Here is a 23,794-nt window from a genome sequence, read left to right as displayed (position 1 = left end):
ACTCCTGAGACCTGGTTGGAGGCCCAGCCCCCTTTCCCACTACTCTGCAAACGTGACTGCTAGTTAAAAAACCTTAGAAATTCACTGTAAAAAAACAAAGGTTACAAGGATGTTCTAGTTACCAAACAGAATTTTAAAAACCTTAGAAATTCAGTATGGATGAGCAAGTGGATGTGTGTGTACAGCTATGAATCAGACAGTGGGTGTGTAAGTACTGGAATGGGTCTGTGAATGGGTTTCTAAATGGGTGTGTGGAAGTGGCAGTGGGTGTATAAAAGATTTTACAGTTGGATGAATGGGTGTGTCAGAGATGCTGTGGCTGATGTCATCATTGATGTCATGAGTGAAGACATTTGAGATGTCATCAGTGATGTCATCGACCATGTCATGAGTGATGCAGTGCGTGCATTGCGGGGGCACGAGTTATAGTTAATTCAGCTATCTATAACAGCTGAATTTCTCTGGTTTTGTATGAGTAAAATCTCACCCTAACTATAACATCCCTATAACCTTTGTTTTTTTTAGTGAATATATATATTCTATGTGAACAAGTCCTCTGGTAGGCGGAAACGCGTCATGGCAGGCATGCTGAGCTTAGAAGAATGAAAACTCATTTTCCACATACAGCTGGGTCTGTTATCGTCTGTTCCGGTTTCCATGAAAATTTGGGAGTGCTGGTACCTTTTTGGCGAAAACCTCGGCATACATATTATATATCAGTTATCCGATTATCCTCTGTAAATAATCACGCAGCACACCAAGGGATTCTTCAAAACTGGGTCTCCTTTATTTCGACGAGACACCTATCTACGCGTTTCGATAGCTTAACGCTACCTTGCTCACGACCGTGTTTTCATTCTCGATAGTTTAAAAACATTTTAGCCAGTAAGAAGGGACTACTCAGATTACATTCCACCTTTCTTTTTTTTCCTATATAAAAGGTGGTGCCATCTTGAAGTGGTTTCTCTAATGCATGTCATTTCAAGCAAGTGCTCCAAAACGAACATTTTTCTCATAATTATCTTCGTTTAACAAAACCCTTATAAGTAATTAAATCCATTTAAACTTAATTACTTCCTGTAAAGTGCAATTGTATATTACAACATTCAAGGGAAATCCAAAGCATAAAAATAAAGCGACACTTATATTCTTTTGTACCACAGTCTACGTTTCCTTCACGTAACTGTTTCCTCTATAAACATATTTTTACAAAGTGCAAGTGCTTATGTAAACCAATACTCATTCTAAAATTGTTACAAGGTGCAAGTGCTTATGTAAACCATTTTTGAATTAATAAAGTGCTAGTGCTTTAAGTAAACCTATTTTAACATTCTCATAAAATTCAGGATACTATTCTTCAGTACTAGATACAAAAGTACTTAATCATAAAATGCTTATACAAAGATACATGTCCGCCTTATCCTTGAGGCCTGAAAAAACTAATTGTATTACTCCTTTGTTTGTGTCCCTCTCATACTTTAAAATATATTTGGGGAAGAAAGGTTAAGTATATTCTGTATCCTATTTTTACCCCAAAAAAAAATATATATTTTTTTTAAAACAAAAAATGAAAAAAAACTGTTATCAGCACTTCATTATTTAGACAATGACTTGTTTTCACTAACCGGAACACTTCATTCTTTTTTACTTCTCTTAAAGGCATGTGAACAAATCCTCATTTACATTCAAACCATGTGGTTCCTTACAGTCAAATTCTAGTATATAGTAGGTTTCCAGCTTGCGGAGTTCTTTCTCCCTATCCCCTCCTCTTTTTTTCCTAGGGATTTCCGCGATACAACTATACTGTAGACCTTCAGGATTACTCTGATGATATTTCTCAAAGTGTCTAGCAATAGGATAAGTCCTATCCTTATTCACTATGGCCCTTCTATGTTGTAGAATACGTTTAAAAACCGGTAAAGTGGTACTACCTATATAAACCTTCTTACAGGGGCACTGTAGCCAGTATACCACGAAGTTGGATCTACAGGTTAGATGTCCTTTAACTTTAATGGTTTTATCAAAAATAGTAGTAAACTGCGTGCAATTCACTCCATGTTGACACGCCTTACATTTAAAACATTTTAAAAATCCCATCTTACTTAACCAACTTAATTGTCCCGATTTTCTCTGTTCAATAAATTCACTGCTAACCATTCTGTCTTTTAATGATTTGGACTTCCGAAATGTAATGTCTGGGTGTTTTTTCATCTTTGGGCCTAATACAGTATCACATTTAATCAAATGCCAGTGTTTGCTCAAAATCCTTCTAACCTCTATATGGCTTGTATTAAAAGTGGTTATAAACCTACAGTTACTTAAGCCGTCATTCGGGATTTTTTTCCTTTTACTTGTTTTGGAGGCTTCAAATAATGCCTTTTTCCTATCTATCTTCCTGGCTTTTAAAGCGGCCCTGTTGATTACATTAAGTGAATACCCTCTTTGTAAAAACCTTTCTGTCATATCACTTTCGGTATTCAGATATTCTTCCTCACTACTACAAGCTCGACGTGCTCTGAAAAATTCTCCGAAAGGAATGCTCCTAATAAGTGGGGCTGGGTGGGCACTATCCGCATGAAGAATTGTATTCCCTGCAGTAGGTTTACGGAAAACTGTTGACTCTAGCTTTCCCTCTCTTACCTTCACCCTGATATCTAAAAAGTCTATACAAGTTTTACTGTAATTGCCGGTGAATGCTAGATTAAGAGTATTATCATTCAAGTTTTTCATGAATTGCTTGATCTCAGTCTCCGTGCCCTGCCACAGCACGAAGACGTCGTCTATGAATCGTACCCATAGCAAGACATGTTCTAGCCAATGTTCTAGTGTTGGCCCTCTGAGTACCTGCTCCTCCAACCAGCCCAGATGTAAATTAGCGTAGCTGGGGGCGAAGCAGGTACCCATCGCCGTTCCCCTCTCTTGCTGAAACAATTAATCACCGAACAAAAACATATTTTTAGTTAGACACCACTTCATCATTTCCAGCAGCATACAATTATGCCTTAAAAATCTTAGGGGTCTCTGATTCAAATAAAATTCAGTGGCTTTAAGGCCGTCCTCATGTCGTATGCTCGTGTACAGGGTTGTTATATCTAATGTCAATAACAACATGCTATCTTGAATTGAATTGAATTGAATTGAATTGGGATTTGTAAAGCGCGTAGCTACCCTTGGGCGTCCCAGCGCTGGCCTAGCTTACCGTTCCAGAGGGGGAGAGTAGGAAAGGGATGGTTTATGGAAAGAGCCAAGTTTTTAGTTGCCTACGAAAGGCCAAAAGATTGTGTTCTCTACGCATGACAAGTGGAAGGGCGTTCCATAATTTAGGGGCGTTGTAGGAGAACATGCGCCCCCCGGATCGGGAATTTTTTATTCTGGGAACGCTGGCAAGGGAGAGGGAGTCTGATCTGAGTTGTTTGCTAGAGATATGGGGTTTGATGAAGGATCTCAGAATCTGGGGGCCTTTACCATGCAATATCTTGTGAGAGATGCAAAGGGATTTAAAAGTAATCCTTTCTTTAACTGGAAGCCAGTGCAAGCTTTTGAGTGCTGGTTTTGCAGAGCATCTCGGTTTGGTTCCGGTTAGGAGTCTGGCCGCAGCGTTCTGAGCGCATTGCAGTTTATGAATAACTGATGCTGGTGCCCCCAGGTACAGGACGTTGCCATAATCCAGTCTGGAGTTCACCAACCCCTGCAGCAGCAATTTCCTAGATTGGAATGGGATCAGATGGAGGATCTTTCGCGCCGTTCGAATGAGGCCAAAACAGGTGCCCGTGGTTTTTCTGGCCTGAGTTTTGAAGTTGAGGTCTTGGTCCAACCATATGCCAAGGCTTTTGACTTCAGGTTTGGGAGGAGGAGGCGTTCCCATACAAGGTGGCCAGGATAGGGATGGAGGGAGTTTGTGAGGGTTCCCCAGGAGAAGTATCTCGGATTTTTCTCCGTTTAGTTTTAATCGGGATTCACACATCCAGTGGAAAATACTCTCAAGACATCTTGCCAGATTGTCTAGGCTTTTACTCTTCTGGTTGACCGAGACCACCAGCTGGGTGTCATCGGCATACATGACTGTTTTTATGCCAAATGGGGCAATAACGTCTTCTAGAGGGGACATGTAGACGTTAAAAAGTGTGGGGCTCAGGGAGGAGCCCTGGGGGACCCCACACAGAAGGGGCTGGGCTGTAGACACTGCTGAGCCATCCGACACTTGAAAGGTTCTTTCTTCCAAAAAGGATTTGATCCAGGACAGGGCGGAGCCAGAGAGTCCTATCGAACTTAGTCGGTGGATGAGGATGCCATGATCCACCGTGTCGAAGGCAGCACTCAGGTCGAGGAGGATCACTGCCACTGATCCTCCTGCGTCTATGATGGTTCTGGCCTCCTCGACCACGGCTAACAGAGCGGTGTCAGTTCCCTGTCCGGGTCTAAACCCTGTCTGAGATTTGCGGAGAAGATTGTTGGTTTCCAGGAAGTTGGAAAGTTGGTGGTTGACGATTCGTTCGGCTACTTTGCTTATAGCCGGAAGAAGAGAGATGGGTCTGAAGTTGGTAGGGTCCGTGGGATCGAGGTGGGGTTTCTTTAGAAGAGCCCTAACAGTGGCTTTCTTCCAGTTGGCTGGGACAGAGCCCAGTGAGGGAGAGGCGTTAATGAGGTGGGCAAAAAGAGGGGCAACAGTGGGGGCGACTAGCTTTAATTTGCTCATGGGGGCTGGGTCTGATGGAGCACCACTTTTTACGGTTTGTAGAGTGGATAGAAATATCTCCGTGGTAATCTGGGGGAAAATTTGGAGGCGTGGAGCTTCGAGGCAATGGGAGGGGATGACTGGAATTTGAGAGGAATTAGGGGCTGGAAGTGAGGTCAGAATTTTGTCGATTTTTGATGAGAAGAACTCAGCAAGCTGGTTGCATCTAATGCCCGATGGATCGGGTATGGGTAAGGGGTCTGGAATTTTGGTGAGTAGACGAACAATACGATAGGTTTCTTTCGCCGAGTTGGAAGCCGCTGCTATTCTTTCCTCAAAGTAGGTTGCTTGGGTGTTTTTTACGCAATTTTTGTAGTGCTTGATGGCGTCCCTGTACTCTTTTTTTGCTTTCCGTCGTCCAGATCTTTCTCCAAAGTCACTCTAGTTTTTTGCAGTTTTTCCTGAGGTTGCGTAGTTCTTGGGTGTACCATGATGATTTGGCTGATTTCTTTTTACTGGGGAGGGGTCTGACTGGCAAGGTATCGTCGAGGGATTGGGTGATCCATTTGTGTAGTTGGGCGTCTGCTCTGGAGGGGTCTGGGTCCAGTACTGGTAAGGTGGAAGTGAGTGCTTGTGTCCAGGCGTTTATGTCCAGATTTTTCCACGGACGGGAGGGTGCTTGGGGGGGAGGTTTCTCTGGTATCGCAGCCGAGCATTGTAGCTTAAAGGAGATTAGGGAGTGGTCTGACCATGGGATGGGGAGGGGGGTGTTGACAACTAATCTCGTGAGGTTGGTGAATATGGGGTCCAGCAGGTGGCCCTTGTTGTGGGTGGGCTGGTTGCTTTGTAGATGGAGGTTCAGGGAGGCTAGATCTGCTTTGAGATCGGCAGCTGTTTTGTTCGAGGGATCGTCAAAGTGGATGTTCAAGTCTCCCAATACCGTGAAGTTTGGGGATAGGCAGGCGAGGGAGGAGGTGATGTCCATTAGGGAGTCACAGGATCGTTGTTGTGGGCCTGGCGGGCGATAGATTAGTATCCCTGAGATGGTAGTGGATGGGGGCTGATGGATCGAGAAATGTACGTTTTCACAATCCAGAATGGGGCTTTCTTTAAACTGACAGGACAGGTGATCTCGGTAGATGATCGCTATTCCACCTCCGATACCGGACGGTCTGTTTTGGTGCTTTATAAGGTAACCAGAGGGGAGTGAATGGATGATATCTGGCTCCGAGTCTAAAGTCAGCCAGGTTTCTGTGAGAAAGAGGGCCTCGATTTTCGAGTCCTGCAGGAGTATATTGATTTCTGCCTGGTGCTTCGGAAGGGATCTGCAGTTCAGCAGAGCCAGCCTGAGCCAACTTGGTTTAGGGGGGGGGTGTGGGGTTAACCTATATGCTCAGTTTAAACAGCGGGAGTGTCCATCCGCTGCGATAATGCTACCGCGACAGATCGCGGGAGGAAGCTCCCTTAGCCCGAGCAGGGTTTCCTGGTTGTATCTTAGTGGAAGTGGGGACGGTGTAGCATGGGTCGTGGGCACTGGGCTTGGCCTGGCGCGGACGGGCGCAGACGGGCTTGCCTTAGGCGCGCCTTCGGCGCGCAGACGGCGCTCCCGCTGCGCTCGTCCGCTGCGCTTCCGGCCGAGGCACATGATATATGCGGTGGCCGAGAGGGAGGGTAAAATAGGCGTGGCCTAAAAAAGGGGCGTGTCCCGATTCCTCCCGGTGCTGGCGTCGGGAGGGGAGATCAGGGGAGCTGAAATCCGCTACCCGTGCCCGGTCGTGATTATCAAGTGCCCTGCGGCGTGGTGAGTTAAAAGCGCGCCCACAGACAAATGACAGTGATGTTTTTAAAGAAATGCATGGCTTCGTTTTGCTCTCCCGGCTTCCGCCTCAGGAGGTAGGTTAGATCGTGTATATGGCGCTAGTATTCAGCGTTTTATACTCGTCGCGGTGGGCGTGGCCTAAAAAAGGGGCGTGTCCCGATTCCTCGCGGTGCTGGCGTCGGGAGGGGAGATCAGGGGAGCTGAAATCCGCTACCCGTGCCCGGTCGTGATTATCAAGTGCCCTGAGGCGTGGTGAGTTAAAAGCGCGCCCACAGACAAATGACAGTGATGTTTTTAAAGGAATGCTTGGCTTCGTTTTGCTCTCCCGGCTTCCGCCTCAGGAGGTAGGTTAGATCGTGTATATGGCGCTAGTATTCAGCATTTTATACTCGTCGCGGTGGGCGTGGCCTAAAAAAGGGGCGTGCCCCGATTCCTCGCGGTGCTGGCGTCGGGAGGGGAGATCAGGGGAGCTGAAATCCGCTACCCGTGCCCGGTCGTGATTATCAAGTGCCCTGCGGCGTGGTGAGTTAAAAGCGCGCCCACAGACAAATCAGTGATGTTTTTAAAGGAATGCTTGGCTTCGTTTTGCTCTCCCGGCTTCCGCCTCAGGAGGCGCCTCAGGAGGTAGGTTAGATCTTCTTCCCATCTAACATCATATATATATTTCCAAAAATCTGTTGAATCCTTAATATATGAGGTTAGGGTCCTAACAATTGGGTTTAAAAAATAATCTACATATTTCGAGGTATTTTCAAATAAACTCCTGCACGAGGAGAAGGGTCTCCCTGGTGGTGTAATGGCATTCTTGTGTACTTTAGGCAACATATAAAACACAGGCAAAACAGGATTATGTTGCTTTAAGAACTTATATTCATCCCAATTAATTAGTTCTTCCTGTTTCCATTCATCCAACCTTTCATGATATTGTTCCTTAACCAAATTAAAATCTGTCATTTCAATCCTTTTATAGCATTCAATGTTATTTAATTGATTTAGAGCCTCTTTTTTATACAATTCTCTCCCTCACAAAACAACATTACGGCCTTTGTCTGACGGTTTTACTACTACACCCCCATCTTTTTGTATTCTCTCCACTGTTCTTTGTATTTGTGCTTTCCGAGGATTACCTCCTTTTCCTTTCTTATTTCGGGTTTCCGCCAATTTACTATACAGATTCTTTAGATCTTTAGTAACATTGTCCGAAAAAATATCCACATTGTCCCGTGGCATCTGTGGTATATATTTAGAATTCAATCTATATGGGGTGTAGTCACTATTCTTTAATTTGAATGAAATGTCAGTAGTTGAGGCAATCTCTTCTATAGGTATCTCATTGGGATTAATTTCTTCTTCTTCTTCATATAATCCCAAAAGATTTTCTAACACAGGTACATCCATTACTGTCAGACGATTTGATTCATCCTCTGCATTATGCTGTACTCCTCCTTCGGGGAGAACGAAGGATTTCATATTCGCAAACATTTTAGCTAATTTAAGTTTACGCACAAACTGATAAAGATCCATTCTACTATGTGGATAATTGAAATCATTGTCATCACAGTACGAAAGTCCCAAATTTAAAACACTATTCTCCTCTTCTGTCAGGGAAATTGTGCTTAAATTCATGATGGTTTTATTTAAATTCATTTCCTTATTGTCTTTTTCGTATTGGACCGCATTGAGCGTTTTGTTTGATTTTCTTGTACTTCTTCTATATCCTTCTCCTCCCCTTCTTTGCCTCCTCTTCCTCGGCCTCTGCCCCTTCCACGGCCTCTCGAGGGTTGGAAATCTGTTTGCCGTTCCAGCTGTAAAAAACGGAACTCATCCGTTACCCCCAATCGGATATCTTTTGGGTCTCTGTGTCTCTCCTGCTCTTGTTCGGATCCAGTATCTGAACTTAGTTCACTCAATTCACTTTGAGAGACATCTTGCTGTCGTGATACTCCACTCTGGATTTGTTGCCTCCGAACAGAATCGAATTTTTTAGCAAAGGTATAGATAGGCCCTGTTTCATAATCCAATCTATCTCGTATAAATTTGGTGGCTTTCCTATCTTTTATACGTTTCTCATATTTTTCCAGTTTCAATTTTAAGTAATTTCTGAATTTTTCTATTTTCCCTTTTTCCACATGACCATCAAATATTTTATTCAATTCCTTAATTCTATCCAATACCTCTTCTCGTTCCAGTCCTGCGTACTTTACTAATATACGCATCATATTCGTTGAACTGGCGGCGCTATTCTCTGCCCATTCACTTAGCATTTCGACATGAGGATTCTCATAAGTTGGTGTTGTCATTATTCATTGCCCCCTCGGGACCCGTCCCACTTGTAAATACTGTCGTAACGACGCCACTTCCCACCAACGTGAGATTTCTCTTTTTTTAAGTTTTTTCGTATTCCTGTAGAAGTTTCATTAAATCATTATCTCCTGTTGTCGCTGGAACAGTATTATCCGCTATACGCGGCAACGCGGTATCTTCAAAGAGCTTTTTAGCTTCTAGCTCTCGTGCTAAACACTCCTCGTCACTCATAATTGATACCCAATTATAATCCCTTGCGGTAATGTGCTGAACTTGTACTCACCAACAGTATTCTTTCGTTGGTGAGAGTCCAACTTTTACTCGTTCGGCTCCTCAGCTTCCCGGATACTTGCCCAGCTTTTCCCAGCTTACTGGAGTCCTTGGCCGGGAAAGCTATCTCGTTCACCGCAATCGTCCGACTGCAGGTCACAGGAATCCTCTCCCGGTTTTCGCTTCTCCGTATCGCACCGTAGCACAGCCGCACCTCGGTGGATCAGTCGGGCGGGTTTCCGAGTTCCTTAGGGGGCACACCTGTCTCTCACTCTCAATGGTAGGTAGACGGTTCACTGGCGTGCTTCCTGAACGCCGACGGTGCTTGCTGAATCGGCGGCCGCCCCGCCTAAAAAATATCAGTTATCCTATTATCCTCTGTAAATAATCACGCAGCACAGCAAGGGATTCTTCAAAACTGGGTCTCCTTTATTTCGACGAGACACCTATCTACGCGTTTCGATAGCTTAACGCTACCTTGCTCACGACATAGTGTTTTCATTCTCGATAGTTTAAACACATTTTAGCCAGTAAGAAGGGACTACTCAGATTACATTCCACCTTCCTTTTTTTTCCTATATAAAAGATGGTGCCATCTTGAAGTGGTTTCTCTAATGCATGTCATTTCAAGCAAGTGCTCCAAAACAAACCTTTTTCTCATAATTATCTTTGTTTAACAAAACCCTTATAAGTAATTAAATCCATTTAAACTTAATTACTTCCTGTAAAGTGCAAGTGCATATTACAACATTCAAGGGAAATCCAAAGCATAAAAATAAAGCGACATTTATATTCTTTTGTACCACAGTCTACGTTTCCTTCACGTAACTGTTTCCTCTATAAACATACTGATACCTGATATATACTTAATATTTTGTTGTAAAGGCAATGTGTGGTAAAGGCATTGCATGGTAAATTCCCCTGTGTCTTGGCCTCTCCTAAAGGGAATCTTTCTGGTTCAGTTATAGCTCCTCCGCTAGGGTTTTTATTACTGGTAAGAAAACTGGGCCCTGGGCATGCTGTGTGTTGCCACTATGGATTTAACACCAGTTGAAATGTCAAGGTATGCTTTTCTGAAAATGTATTAAACTAAAAATTGCTAAATTTATATAATACATTTCATACAAGTCAGATGAATTTTACAGTTTACCTGATTTAAAGCTCTGCTATTATCACACCATTTTAATATACTTTTATACTGTGTATGTGTTTCACTAGTTCTGGAAAAAAAGTATGTCCATGCGATTCACACTTTTTCAACCTGTGTATGTTTATCTTGTTCATGTACTGCATTTGTAAAAATTGAATGAAATGTGTGCCTCTGGTTGCTATTGTGCAAGTGTAACTCCTGTGCCTTAGAGTTGTGCAGATGGCTGCAGCGTGCTTGTATTTGCAAATTTACAAGCATATTAAATACTTAGGGTTTCAGGCACAGCCGAGCTTCTATATGAAAACCATTTAAGGCCCTTCCTCTTTCTTTGTACTACAGGAAACCCAGGACGAGTCTGCTGTCTTATGGTTGGATGAGATCCAGGATGGAATTCACCGGTCCAATAAGGAGACTGAGGATGCTCAGCGATGTATGTAGCCAGGCTGATATTCTTTCAAAATAAAAGCTGGCCTATAATTACTTTTCGTAGAGGCTTTGGAAAATGAAGGGGAAATACTAGAGGAGGTAGAAGGTTGGGAGTGGGGGCAATAGCAACTTGGTGGAAGTATCAGTATTCTTATATAATCATTCCTGCTTTCAGCCACAGTCCGTGCTCTTGAAATGCAGCAATACCGGGTTGTCATCAATGTATCTTTGGGCCAAAATACTGCAATTTTATAACACTTTGTATTTTCTCAAGAACAGTAATGTCAGAAATGCAACTCCATGCCACTGCATGCCTAAAAAGAGCAGCAAAACAGCTGCAACATAATTCTCCCCGTAACTATCTAGGGTACGTAAAGAGAGGCAATACTACATTAATTCCACTTTTATTTGCATTCTCCCAAAAACTGACTATCTACTCAACGTGTGTTTCAACAAGTTTCAGTCCATTCTTTAACTCTTCTGTTGTTCTCTAGAAAGTATACATTGACTCCACTGGTGGTCCCGAGTCCTCTAGTCTCTCCCACAGAGGCAGTTTACATTGACCTCACCAGTGGTTCATCCTTTTCAATAAGGACAAAGTGTTGTCACCATCCGATCTTCTGTAGTCTATTCCTCAGAGATCTTTTCCATTGATCCCACCCTGACAGTCCATCATTCTGTAGGCTTACTCGAGAGTCAATTTACACTGACCTCACTGATAATCTTGTATATTATAGTCATTCACACAGCTGAAATGCTCACTGACCCTTCTCACTATCCAGTCTACTCTAGTCTCTCCCCTTCCACAAAGCTTTAAAGACCAGGCTATTCTTTTTTGATAAGCACATTTTTTTATTTTTGCAAATAAACATACAAAAATACATGGACAACCGTCCAAGCGAACTGGCATCAAAAGATATCTTATACGTTCATTTACCTTCAACAGCAATACCTCCCACCCCCTCCCCGACCACTTCACTCCCCCCACCCGCATTGACACCCCTAAATTATACCCCCTAGCCACTTCCCCCACACTCTGTGAAACTTCTTAGGGCAGCCCCGTACCGAATAAATCATGCGCTCCTGTGTTGCGCACCAGTCCACCCCCCTCCTCCACGTAGCACATTTGGGTGGGTCAGACCGCTTCCAGGCGGCGGCAATATCTCGTTTCGCTACTACCAAAGCTGTAGTGAGGAATAATTTCTCATGACGGGAACCGTCTAGACCGTCTGTTATCCCCAGCAGGGCCATTTGGGATCATGGGGAACTTCCCACCCCAGTGTTTCAGTTAGCTCAGTCTCAATCTCGCCCCAGTATGTTCCCAGACACGGGCAGGTCCACACCATGTGGAAAAAATCCGCCGGGTCCGCCCCACAACGTGCACAGGAAGCATCTGGAGAGAGACCCGCAAGGTGGAGGCGCTCCGGGGTCAGATAGGCGGTATGCAAATAAGACAGCTGGATGAGCCGCAGCCTGGCCGAGGAGGTGATCGTCCTAGGTGCCATAAGGGCGTCCCTCCAATCGGCCTCATCCAGCGGTCCCACCCAGGCCTCCCAGCGCAATTTCGTGTCCTCCCAGTCCATTGGGGTGTTATTGACCAGGGCCCGGTAAATATGGGAGATACCCCCCCCCCTACCCAGAAACCCCATCATCAACTGCGCTTCTGGTGGGCTATGGTCAGGGATCCGCGAATCTAGAGGGACGTTGGACCGAATCGCGTGGCGCAGCTGGAGATATTTGTAAAACTGTGAGGGGCACAACGAGAAGCGAGCCTGAAGTTCCCGGAAGGAGCACATGCGACTCCCCCGCCACAGATCGCCTAAACAGGAGATCCCAAGGAGATCCCACACCCGAAATCCTTCCAAGCCCGTAACCTCCCGCAGCCAAGTGCCATGCCAGAGTGGTGTAACGCGGGTCAGTTTCTCCGACCACCGGGTATGCCGTAGAGCGGCACGCCAAGCCAAAAAGGGGGCCCGTACAACATCTGGAAGCGACCGAGGAAGCGTCGCCCCGTAGAGCATATTTTGAATAGAAGGGAACCCCAGTAGCTGTACCTCCAGCCTGTAGGCCGGATCGTCCCACCCGCCTGAGAACCAGTCATGGACCACCAGGAGCCGAGTCGCAAGGTAGTATAAATATAGGTTGGTCATGCTCATACCTCCGTCGTGTGATGGAATCCGGCACCGGCCGAGGGCCAGACGGGCCCTACCGCCACCCCATAGAAACTTGTCCCAGAACCTCGGACGAGGGAAAGAGCAGGGCGTGTTTTGCAGCATGTACAGGAATTTGGGAAGGATCATCATCTTGTAGAGAGCAATCCTCCCCAACGGATTCATTGGGAGCGATTGCCATCTCGCCAGGTCTGATCTGGCTTTGTTGACCACGGGAGCCACGTTAAGAGCCCAACAGAGCTCCGGTAGAAGGGTGACCCAGATACCCAGATACTTAAAAGATAGCCTCCAGAGGGGAATATCAGACTGCCAATCGAAGCAATCTCTAGCCGGGTGCAGCGGAACGAAGACCGATTTCCTGGGGTTGAGACGGAGACCTGACGCCCGACCGAACCGGCGAAGAATCCCACGCAAAGTAGGACCAGAAGTAGCTGGGTCTGAGAGGTAAAGGAGGACATCGTCGCCATACAGAGCTAATTTATCGGGGACCATGCCCGGCCAGTCCCACCCACGGAGAGCAGGGTCTGAACGGACCAGAACAGCCAGAGGTTCCATTGCCAAGGCAAAGAGGAGGCGCGAGAGCGGGCAGCCCTGACACGTCCCTCTCCCGATAGAAAACGGGCGAGATAGAGCCCCATTCACCAACACCCTGGCCCGTGGAGCCGCGTACAAGATCCGGACCATGGCGCGGAATTGAGGACCGAACTCCATCCTCTCCAATACCTCTTCAAGGTAGACCCACCCCACCGAATCAAAGGCTTTTTCAAAGTCGACCAACAACAAAGCCAAATGAGGAGAGAGGCGCTCTCGGTGAGCCATGGCGAGATGCAGACGCCGCAAGCAGTGTCGAGTTCCCCGGTTCGGCATAAACCCACATTGGTCCGGGTGGATCAGCGAGTCGAGGCAAGGGCGCAGCCGTTGTGCCAGGATGGTGGTGTATATTTTGATCTCAGTGTTAATAAGAGATATCGGTCGGTAGTCTGAGCAGGACTGCGACGGAGGCTGTGTCTTAGGGAGAACGACTATCGTAGCCGTGTCCGTCTCCGGTTTGATTGAGGAAGACAGCATAAGATTGCTTTGCCGAATTTTAGGCGTTTTTAAACTACCCGATTTGTATATTTCATTTTGTATGATTTTGCATTTCCCCTGTTTTTAAAATTCTTGACCACATACTTGCACGATAAAATAGCTGCTCTGAGGCTAAAACGCACCGCTATTTTGCGGGTTACACTTCACTCCAGTTACACTCTGAAGCCCGGCGGCGGCCATCTTATTACAGGCGAGGCACGCCGGAAGGCGATCCGGACGCTCTAGGCGTCACAAGGGCTCCACCAGCGCATTTAAAGGAGGCCATGGCGTTCAGCTTTAGGAGTTGCATGCAATCGGTTGCCGATTGGATGACGCTCAATTCCTTGAAGCTGAATGGCGACAAGACCGAGGTGCTGATATTCGGAAAGGACAGGGACGCCTGGTCGAGTGAATGGTGGCCGCCATCACTGGGAACCTGTCCGACTCCTTCACAGTCGGCAAGAAACCTGGGGGTCATCTTTGACATCGAGTTGGCCATGAACCTACAGATCAATAGAACTGTAGCTACCTGCTGGGGAGTTCTAAAAATCCTTTGCAGAATAGCTCACTACTTATCCCCGCAGGCAAGAAAACAAACAGTGGTAGCATTGGTTGGATCTCGCTTAGATTATTGCAATGCGCTATACACTGAGATTAACAAGGGATTGGTACATCGCCTGCAAGTAACACAGAATGCAGCAGCGAGATTTGTTCTGGACCTTCCTTGCTCCGCCTCCGCCACATTAGCCAGGAAGAATCTTCATTGGCTACCCATTGAGCAACGCATCTCTTTTAAAATTACTTGCCTAGTCCATAAGGCTCTTACAGCAGGACCGGCCGACGGACTGGGATCTCTACTTTCTAACTAAGTACCCAGCAGATGTCTCAGATCTTCTCAACAGAACCTCCTTGTTATCCCCCGCACTAAAAAGACAAGATGGGGAGGTAGAGCCTTTGCATCAGTGGCCCCTCGACTATGGAATGCTCTCCCCTGCGAGCTCAAGGCCCTTTCATCCTTGCCTCTCTTTAAGAGAGCTCTCAAGACCTGGTATTTTGGGAAAGCCTATTATTAAGCATTGCATGGTTATTCAATATATTATGTTAGGCGCCTTGATGCCCATTGGGCTGAGTTATGCGCGTTATAAATTTATTTTCATTTCATTTCATTTCGGTGTGAACGAACCCTTCTCCATCACCTCTGCATAATGGCCCAAGAGCTGCGGAGCGATGGTTTCACGGTAGTGGGCACAGTACTCTTGTGGGAAGCCGTCCGGACCCGGGGTTTTCCCGGCGGCCAGGTGGCTGATGGCGTCATAAATTTCTTTTAGAGTAACGGGCGAGTCAAGGGTCTCCCTAGCCTCACGCCCCAAGCACTGCAGCTCCGCACCCCCTGTTCCCAACAGCTCCTTAAGGGGGATCCCGGGCTCCCGAGCACGGTACAGCGTGGAGTAATAATCGGCAAAGGATTGAGCCACCGCCACGGAGGCCGTGTGAGTCTCACCGATAGGGCCCTCAATAGCGGGGATAATCCTGCTTGACCGGGGGTACGTGGCCAGCTGGTGGAGAAGAGCACTGTTCTTGTCCCCCCAGCCGTACACCCGCGCCACCGAGGAGCGCCATAAAGTTTTCGCCGCCTCCATGGAGTGCAGGCGAATTTCGTCCCGTAGAAAGGCCATTTGTCGCGCCCGCCCGGTGTCATCCAAAGTCTCCGGGTCTCGCTCAAGCTCCAGGGCCTGCGCCTCACACTCAGTAAGCCGCTGGAGATGCTTCCGGCGCTGCTGCTGCACAAGACCTTTAGCCGCTCCCCTAATAGTCGCCTTCCCAGCCTCCCAGAGGACGGCCGCGGAAGAGACTGATCCCACATTATGGTGGTAGTAATTAGAGATCTCCGTTCCCACCAACTTCCGGAAGTCCTTATCCTGAAGGAACCAAGCGTTCAGGCGCCACACAGGGCGGGCGGAGAAGGGAGGCGGGCCGAGAGCCAGAAGCAGCAGAGAGTGGTCCGAGAGGCCCCTGGGAAGAATGTGGGCATCTTGTACCCCCACGCATTCAGTGGAGGGGACAAAGATTAAATCAATCCGGGCGTGCGAGTGGTGCGCCGCCGAGGTGTGGGTGTACTGTCGGGCCTGCGGGTGCCAGACCCTCCACACAAACCCTGGGCCTCGGCCCAGCCCGATAGCAGCTTCGAGCGGGTAGCCCTGGCAAGGGAGACCGGGCCCGTCGCGTCCATGCTGGGTGTATATACCGCGTTGAAATCCCCCCCCCCCAAGACAAGTGCGCCCCCTGGAGCGTGGGAAGTAAGTTTGCAGTGTACGAGAGGACGGGCTGCAACTGGGACGGTGCCGCATACAGGGAGACGAGGGTTAGGGGACGCCCCTCAAGAGCACCACAAACCGCAACCGCCGTGCCCTGGGAGTCTAAATGCACCTGGGCAAGAACGAAGGGAAAAGTCCGCCGAAGCAGGATAGCCACTGCCCGGGAACCTCTAACGAAGCCCGAGTGCCACACCCTATCATACCCGTAACGAGCAAGAAAAGAACAGTTGTTGCCAAGAAGATGGGTCTCCTGCAAAAGAAGGACATCAATCCCCAGACGCTGCGCGTATTCAAGGACTGCCATGCGCTTGAAACGGTCCAGAAGACCGTTGACATTTCAAGACAAAATACGCATGGCGGCCTTAGGAATGTTAGTGTCAGCCATCACCCCAGGTCGGAGCATCTAGTGTACGCAGAGGGGGGGTGTCCCTGGAGCGCGATCCCAGCAGGGAGACCAGGGGGGACGCAGGCACAGGGGCTCCCCAAGAGGAGAGATCACGGGCATGCAGGCCAGCGGGAAGGTCAAGAACGCAATGATGCCATAGAACAGTAACACTGAAGAGGATCTCTCCAGCCAACAGTATCCTCCATAGGAGAAAGAAACAACCCCAAAACCACCCTAACCCCCCACCCCCCACCCTATACTTCGAGAACGGAAGCATCTGTCGCCCTAACTGTGAAGAACAACGACCAAGCTAAAACGATCGGGCTTGAGCACCTAGTGGACCCCCAATCAACCGGATAATGACCAAATCCCCCGCCCTGGCCGAGAGCTATCTCTGAAATGGAGCACGGAAGTCCAAATACTAACACTGGCGGCCCGGTAAACCACCCCCAGTCCCCCAGCAATCAAATAAACCACCTGCATCAAGAGAGAGTCAAATAATTGGACTGCAAGAGAGGTCCGAGGTGTCCATTTGTGCAGCAGGTGGGGCCGCAGAGCCCGACTGCACCGGGGACCCGGCCCGGCAGTCCGCAGCAACAGGGCTGACAGGGGTGACCGAAGAGGCAGGGGAAGCTCCAGAGGCCCGACGCGGCCGTCCCATGGAACGTGTGACCACCACCTCCCCCTCGGCGCGTCCCCGGGGCACGGTGCGCCACCTACGACGGGTCCTGGACGGCCTGGATGTAGTCAGTCCCCTGCGACTTCTCGTCGTTGAGCCTTGCCCAGGTCGATGCAGCGGATGTTCCTCTGTCAACCAATTCCAAGCGGCCCGAGGTGTATCAAAGAAGACGGCTTTGTGCTGAAAGATGACCCTGAAGCGGGCCGGGAACTGCAGCTGGTATTGAAGGCCCAGGGACCGCATCTTCATTTTCACCTCCGTGTAGGATCGCCGCAGCTCCTGGACCTCCCAAGTGTAATCCGGGAAGATCATGATTTTATGATTCTGATAATTGAGAGAATCAGCACGCCTGGCCTCGCGGAGAATGGCATCCCTGTCTCTGAAGTTAAGGATCTTAAGAATGAAGGGGCGGGGGGGTTGCCCCCCGGAGGCCTCGGGGCCAAGGAGCGGTGGGCCCTCTCAACAACAAACCAGGCCGATAGGCTGTCTGCTGGCATCCAGGATCGGAACCAGCCCTCCAAAAAGTCGTCAGCCCGGCCCGACTCAGCCCCCTCCGGAAACCCCACCAAGCGGAGGTTACTGCGACGCGCCCGGTTTTCCGCATCCTCAGCCCGGTGGTGTAGCTCCTTAGAGTGGGTGGTGAGCTCCCGAACATGATCCTGCAGCTGACGGATGTCGTCCTCCGCTGTCGAGATTCGCGATTCGGCCTCAGAAATGCGGGCAGTAGCATTGCGCAAGTCCTGTCGGAGAAGGGCAACATCCACCTTGACCTCACCTACCATGCCCTCCAGGGAGGAACGGGATGCATTAATGGCCTGCAAGATGGCCGCAAGATCCGTGGCAGGGGCCGATGCCGTCTCCCCGGTCGAACCAGTTCCCTTCTGGGAGGTCGTAAATTGGTCGATCCTGGTTTGGGTGGCCGCAGGTGCCGGTCTGGAGGCCCTGTCCTTGCCCATGATGGCCTCACGTCAGTCCGTTGGGGACAACCGCACCCACCGGTGGGCCCCGCAGAGGATCACGGCAAGCCCAGGGGGACCGGGGATCCGGGCGGTAGGAGAAGGAACGTGCAGTCAGGGCGTCCACTCACCCGGGTATTCTGCAGACCCAAGCCCCGCAAATCGCCTCCCGGGGCGCTGCCCGATATGACAGCCGAGCCCTCCCCAGGGACCGCCGCCGTTCCACAGCCTGTCGGGGTCCAAGGTGATACGCCGCCACCTCACTCCGCCCTCAGCCGATGCCATCGCCGCCTGTAGGGCTCCGTACCTCTCCACTCCTCACCAGTGAGCAAACGCTGCAGGGCGCTTCCCTGGGGCGAGGACGGAAGGGGGAGAGAAGAGGGAGCCAGGCCTCCCGACCGCCGGCCGCGGCCCGATACTCGGGGACAGCCTTAGGCCCCACAGCGCCCCTTTGCGGGTCAAGGCGGGCGCCCCCGGAGGGGCTGCAGCAATTGAGGGGGGGGGAGGGGAGGGGAGGTAGCCAGGGGATCACCGGTTCCCCCCCTGGATCCACCACCGGAGCCCCCGCACCGCCTCTATGGCACCGCTGGCCGCGCCGATGTCGTCGCTCTCACCGGCCTCCACCTGGCGCCAAGCCATCCCTCGGAAGCAGCTCGACTCCCCCACCGGCAAGCAGGGTCTGCAGAATGTAGGCGGGTGCTGAGGGAGAGAGGGGGGGGAGGGCCCCCGCGATCGCCGCAAACAGGTTGCCCCCACTGTGCCTCCGGAGACCCGGGGCCCGGATACCTCGTGGGCGCCGCGGGCTCCAGCAGTCTTCGCCGCCGGACTCCGTTCCAGGCGCTCCGCGGCCACGCCCCGGGCCCGCTTCAAACACGGCTGGTGGTGCCCGGGGAGGACCGGAGCGCTTCAAACTTCTCCCCCAGGCTGCGGGACTATTCCGTGTCCCGATGCGCCTGTCGGCTCCCGGCCAGGGCGTCTAGGAACGGACCATGCAGGAGAAGACCGGGCCGGGTGCTCGGAGCCGCTCCGTTAGGCGGCCATGTCGGTCCGGCGCCCCCTAGCGCTCCCAAAGACCAGGCTATTCAGGGAGAAATCTTATCCCTGGGATGTTCTACAGTAGCGGTGAAAGTGCTGGGGGTCCAACGGGTAGCCATGCACTATACAAATACTGCAGAATAGAATAAACGCACTTTACAGTGACCTCACTGATGGTTTATTCTTCTCTAGTTTGTCTACAGAATGCAAAGTGCAATGACTAGCTATCCTGCTGTAGTCTATTCCCAGAGACACTTTCCCTTAACCCCACAGTAAAAGTCCAATTTGTGGCATGTGTAGCTGTAGATACACATGCTGTGCACACTTCCGTCATCTAGTGTTGGGCTTGGACATTTACAACTTGTTTTTCTTAGAAGAAAGTCTTTTTGAGTCACAGGACCTACTGACTTCACCTTTTAGTGGTGTTGCGCATGGATATCGGATCCATTGTGAGATTTCTTTTTCTCCACTGTCCGGTTCAGACGTGTTGTGAGCTCCGGATTGACTCCATGCGGTGTTCTCATCGGGCCCTCGAGTCCATCCCTTCGTCAGTTTCTACAAAGCAATCCTCTTTCTTGTCGGTCTTAAGCCTTCGTGTTCCATTCGACTCCGTAAGGTTACATACCTTTCGACTCCCTCCGTCCAGGTCGAGGCTGTGCCTCTGATGGGAAGGTCTACATTTCAATTGTGTCCTACTGGCAATGCCAGGTACCTGAGGCCAACCTTCACGAAAGGATGCCATCTCTGTCTCCCGACCACAGAGAGGACTTCTGTTCAGTGTCTTTTGTTCCATAACAAAAAGACTCTACATAACCAACACATCCTTCGCCTCACCTCAGCCGTCATGCCACATTGACGAGAGGCTGAAGACACACTGGACATCTTTGGAGAGCATGTAGATTCGGATATTAAGGAGGTGGATGCTCCATGCTTCGAAATGGAACCAGCCTTCTTGTCGGAAACCATTGACTCTGAGCTGGACGTCGAGGCCTTAGAGCCTCTACCGGCCCAGCAGCAACTAAAGACAGCAGAGAAGACTGATGCTTTCCTTACTCACCATCTAGAGGCACCAGCCCCGGGCTCCCGTACCGGCCACGAGGCCTGTAGTGCGCCGCTGCCTTCCATCCATGGCCAACACTGCCATTCCGAGATGGACAGACACTCGGCGCCAAATTCCTCCTCGAAGCACAGAGTCTCGTCCGCCGCTTCGGTTCCGGATCTGAAGGCGCACCCTCACCCACCCCCTGACTCAAAAGGGGTAGAGCCGAAGTTTCCAGAGTGGAGGCAGATGGCACTTAAACACTCGAAGCTGAGGGTGAGATTGGCTGCGAGACCCACCGATCCAAAACATTCAGCATCAAGCTTGAGCTCGGTGCCCTCCGGTGGGCAATTATCTACTCTCTACCACCTCTACAACATTATTTTGGGGCTTCTCTTTGCCCCAAAGACAGTGGCGACAGCCTCTTTTCAGAGAAGCCCCAAAATAATGTTGTTACATTCAAGCACGTGCTGTTTGGGCTTGGCGCGTTAAAACAGTGAGCACGCTCTATGTGGAAGTTTGTTGGTTGAATTGAGGGGAAAACTTGTGATAAGAAATGGAGTGCTACCCATATATATTTGAAATTTAGCACTGTAGTCCTACTGGGTAAGCACCCACGATGAATTAGCACATCAAATAATTTTCTTAGATGACCGGACGATTTCCATGCAAGGAGGGACATCTTCGTTCGTCCAGCATGTTTATTTTCATGGACGTCACGAGTATCAAAATGACAAATTGTAAAACTTTGGACACATTTTCCTGTGATGCAAATGCGTTTTTCAACAAAGTTTTTTGAAATGATGTTTAAGGAAAAACAAGCAGTAAAGTGCGCAAAGTGATTTTTGAATAGTACCGACCAAATTATATGAGAAGCTAAGTGTATTATGGGAGATGTAGTGTTTAGGGCAGGCTCGGATGGCTCAGGTGTTAATTATCGAGTGGAAAGAGAGAGAGGGCACAGGAAATAAGGCGGGAAGGTTTAGTTGAAATGAGGGTGATGGTTAACGGACAAAGTAGATTTTGCTGGGTGGCTTGAGACGCGAGGACGACAACTTTCTAGCAGGTACGCGTAAAGGGGTAAATTGTAGGAAACGAGGTGTACAGCAGTTGAGGAGTGTTCTCAGGTACCAGAAAAATGGGAGGATTAAGTTCTGGTAAGATGAAAGAGGGGAGGTAGCGGTGAAGAGGGTGTTGGATACGGTGTATAAAGGGTGAAGTAGGGGTGAGGGGGATGTAAAGGTTAGTGATGATACTGAATACGTGATTGCAACTTAGCCATTTTTTTATGTAGTAAAGTGGAGTCTAGTTAAGTAATAAGAATAGGTTTATTGACTCTCATAATATTTACAAGACATTGGGATGTTCGGCACGTGCTATTTATATCTTACAAGCTTTGCAATGAATTTTTGGTATGGGTAGTGTTGACATTGGAATGAGCCACTTGGTCACAAGTTTTACCATTTACCTTCCATTACTTTCTGTACTCTTATAGAAGTCATTGTTCTTTGTAAAGCCTTACTCTCAAAATGGCACAATAGAAGCCATGCGTACGATTTCCATTCTTGCAGCACTCTTGCTGCGTTTTTCCTTTGGGAAGTGTACTTGCACTGTCTGCATAATCAGTATGAAATCAGTGGTGGCCCAGCTTTAGTTTTATCCCATTCACTATGTGAATCCAGTACTGTTCATAGCCATCCCACCATTATCTTTTTTTAGGTGGAGCCTAGAGGCAGCGTGCATGTGCTGCTCGCTCTGCAAGGCATGCTATATTGGAGTATGCACTGGAAACCCCGCCCATATTTGTCATTGGCTTGTGTCATTGTCCGTTGTAAATGCTGGCTTCTGATTCGTAAATAGGCTTTTTGGTCCCACCTTGGTCCCACCTTGTCTGCATTTGTTACCTCCCATAACGACTGGACCTTTTATGTCGCTTGTTACGCGGTCTGCGTTATAAGTCAGTGAGCACTATTTTGTTTATTGACTAATGGGGACAGTGGTAGCTGCTTTTTGTATTTGCAACACGCCCACACAGGCCGCTTTTCTTATGGAGCGCTATGCCGCTCTAACTTTAAAAGTGGCTGCTGCCTATTCCCACAGCACGCGCTTATTATTTTTTTTAATTGCTTTTAAAAATAACTCTGTATCCGCTTCAGAGACACCGCACTTTCTTTCACCTATTTAAAAAAAGAAAAAATTGCATGCTGAGTGTGGTGCCTGCTTTAGGGACACGGCGCTCAGTTAAAACCTTTTTTTAAACTTTAATGTTGAGCGCAGCGCCCCCTTCGGGGACACCACGCTCTTCAAAACAATAAATCTCGCTTTTGCCAAAGTTTTACCTACTGGTATTGTAAATGACAATGCCTTTTAATATTATAAAAGACATTGCCATTTATAATTCCCCTGGCTCAAAATTTCGCAATTGCGACACCTAATGAATTGTAAATGATTGTTATATTATTGTACTCGTATCTATATAATTCACACACTACATTTAGTAAGGCCTTGTAGCACCTTTGGTATCCCGGGGGTGTTTTTCCACATGTAATTCAATTCATTGTTCTTGTCTGGTTTTAATTTTTATCCTTTTTTTGCAGTTTCTACTGGAATTCTGGCTGTTAACGAGGCAGTTGAGCGTGGTGACAGTGCACAGACCTTCAGTGCCCTGCGCTCTCCAGATGTTGGGCTGTACGGTGTCACACCCGAGTGTGCTGAGACATACCAGGCTGAGTTGTCCGAGAGCAAAAAGAAGAAAATGGCAGCAGGTGAGCTTAGGGAAATTTAGAAATAAAGTATCTGAAAAATCGATAACTAAGTAAAGGAGTTTCTGGGGTGTTCTGCATGTCCCAAGAATGCTGTAATGTGTGGAAGTATCTCCTTTTGTATGCTCTGCTGTATCATTAAAAAAGCTGAACAGCTATAGAAAACATCAGGGTGGACTTATGCACCTTTGCAGTCTTTTCACTGCATGCATGTTGCCTTGTGTTGCCCATTTAAATGGTCTAGGCTCTGGCAAGCCTTTCACATGGCATTGGAATCAGGGAATTATGGCCTCTGCAAATGCACAGATCACTAACAATGGTACCATCGCTTAAAAACAAGTTCTGTCTGCTTCTGTAGCGAAATCTCTAATGTAATTCATTACGATGTTCTCCAAAAATACGTGGATATGTAGAAGTGTAGAATGTCTTTTTCTTTCAAGTAACTGAATTTACAAAACCTGCATTCTAGCGTGTTATTCACCTTCATGTATTTTAAGTTTTAGCCTGTTCACTAGACTCCTGTAATCAAGAAAATTCATACATGAAAATACATGCATATATACTTGCATAAAGAAGCTTTGGATCGGCCCTCTTCATCGACTGGTCCGTTCAATTGACATTCACATTTTGCTTCCGCCCACTGCAGCTAGCAGCAGTGGATAAACCCACTTGAACCATTTTTGCACTGTGAGTTACAGCATTTTCTATGTTTACATCGTACTTAAAGGAAATGCATCGAG

General features: G+C 48.4%; 1 protein-coding gene across 1 annotated transcript in view; it reads left to right on the top strand.

The window, feature by feature from the left end:
- Positions 1-23,794, top strand: part of IQGAP1 (IQ motif containing GTPase activating protein 1) — a 532,553-nt gene that overhangs the window by 257,998 nt on the left and 250,761 nt on the right. The window contains exons 16-17 of the mRNA XM_085644306.1: positions 10,558-10,648; positions 22,890-23,057. Coding sequence (XP_085500432.1) covers positions 10,558-10,648; positions 22,890-23,057 — 259 coding nt within the window. The remainder of the gene's footprint in view (positions 1-10,557; positions 10,649-22,889; positions 23,058-23,794) is intronic.

This window comes from Triturus cristatus, chromosome 3_1 (assembly GCF_964204655.1).
Source record: "Triturus cristatus chromosome 3_1, aTriCri1.1, whole genome shotgun sequence".
NCBI lineage: Eukaryota > Metazoa > Chordata > Amphibia > Caudata > Salamandridae > Triturus > Triturus cristatus.
Note: the sequence above shows the minus strand (reverse complement) of the source record. Positions and strands in the feature narration are given on the sequence as shown.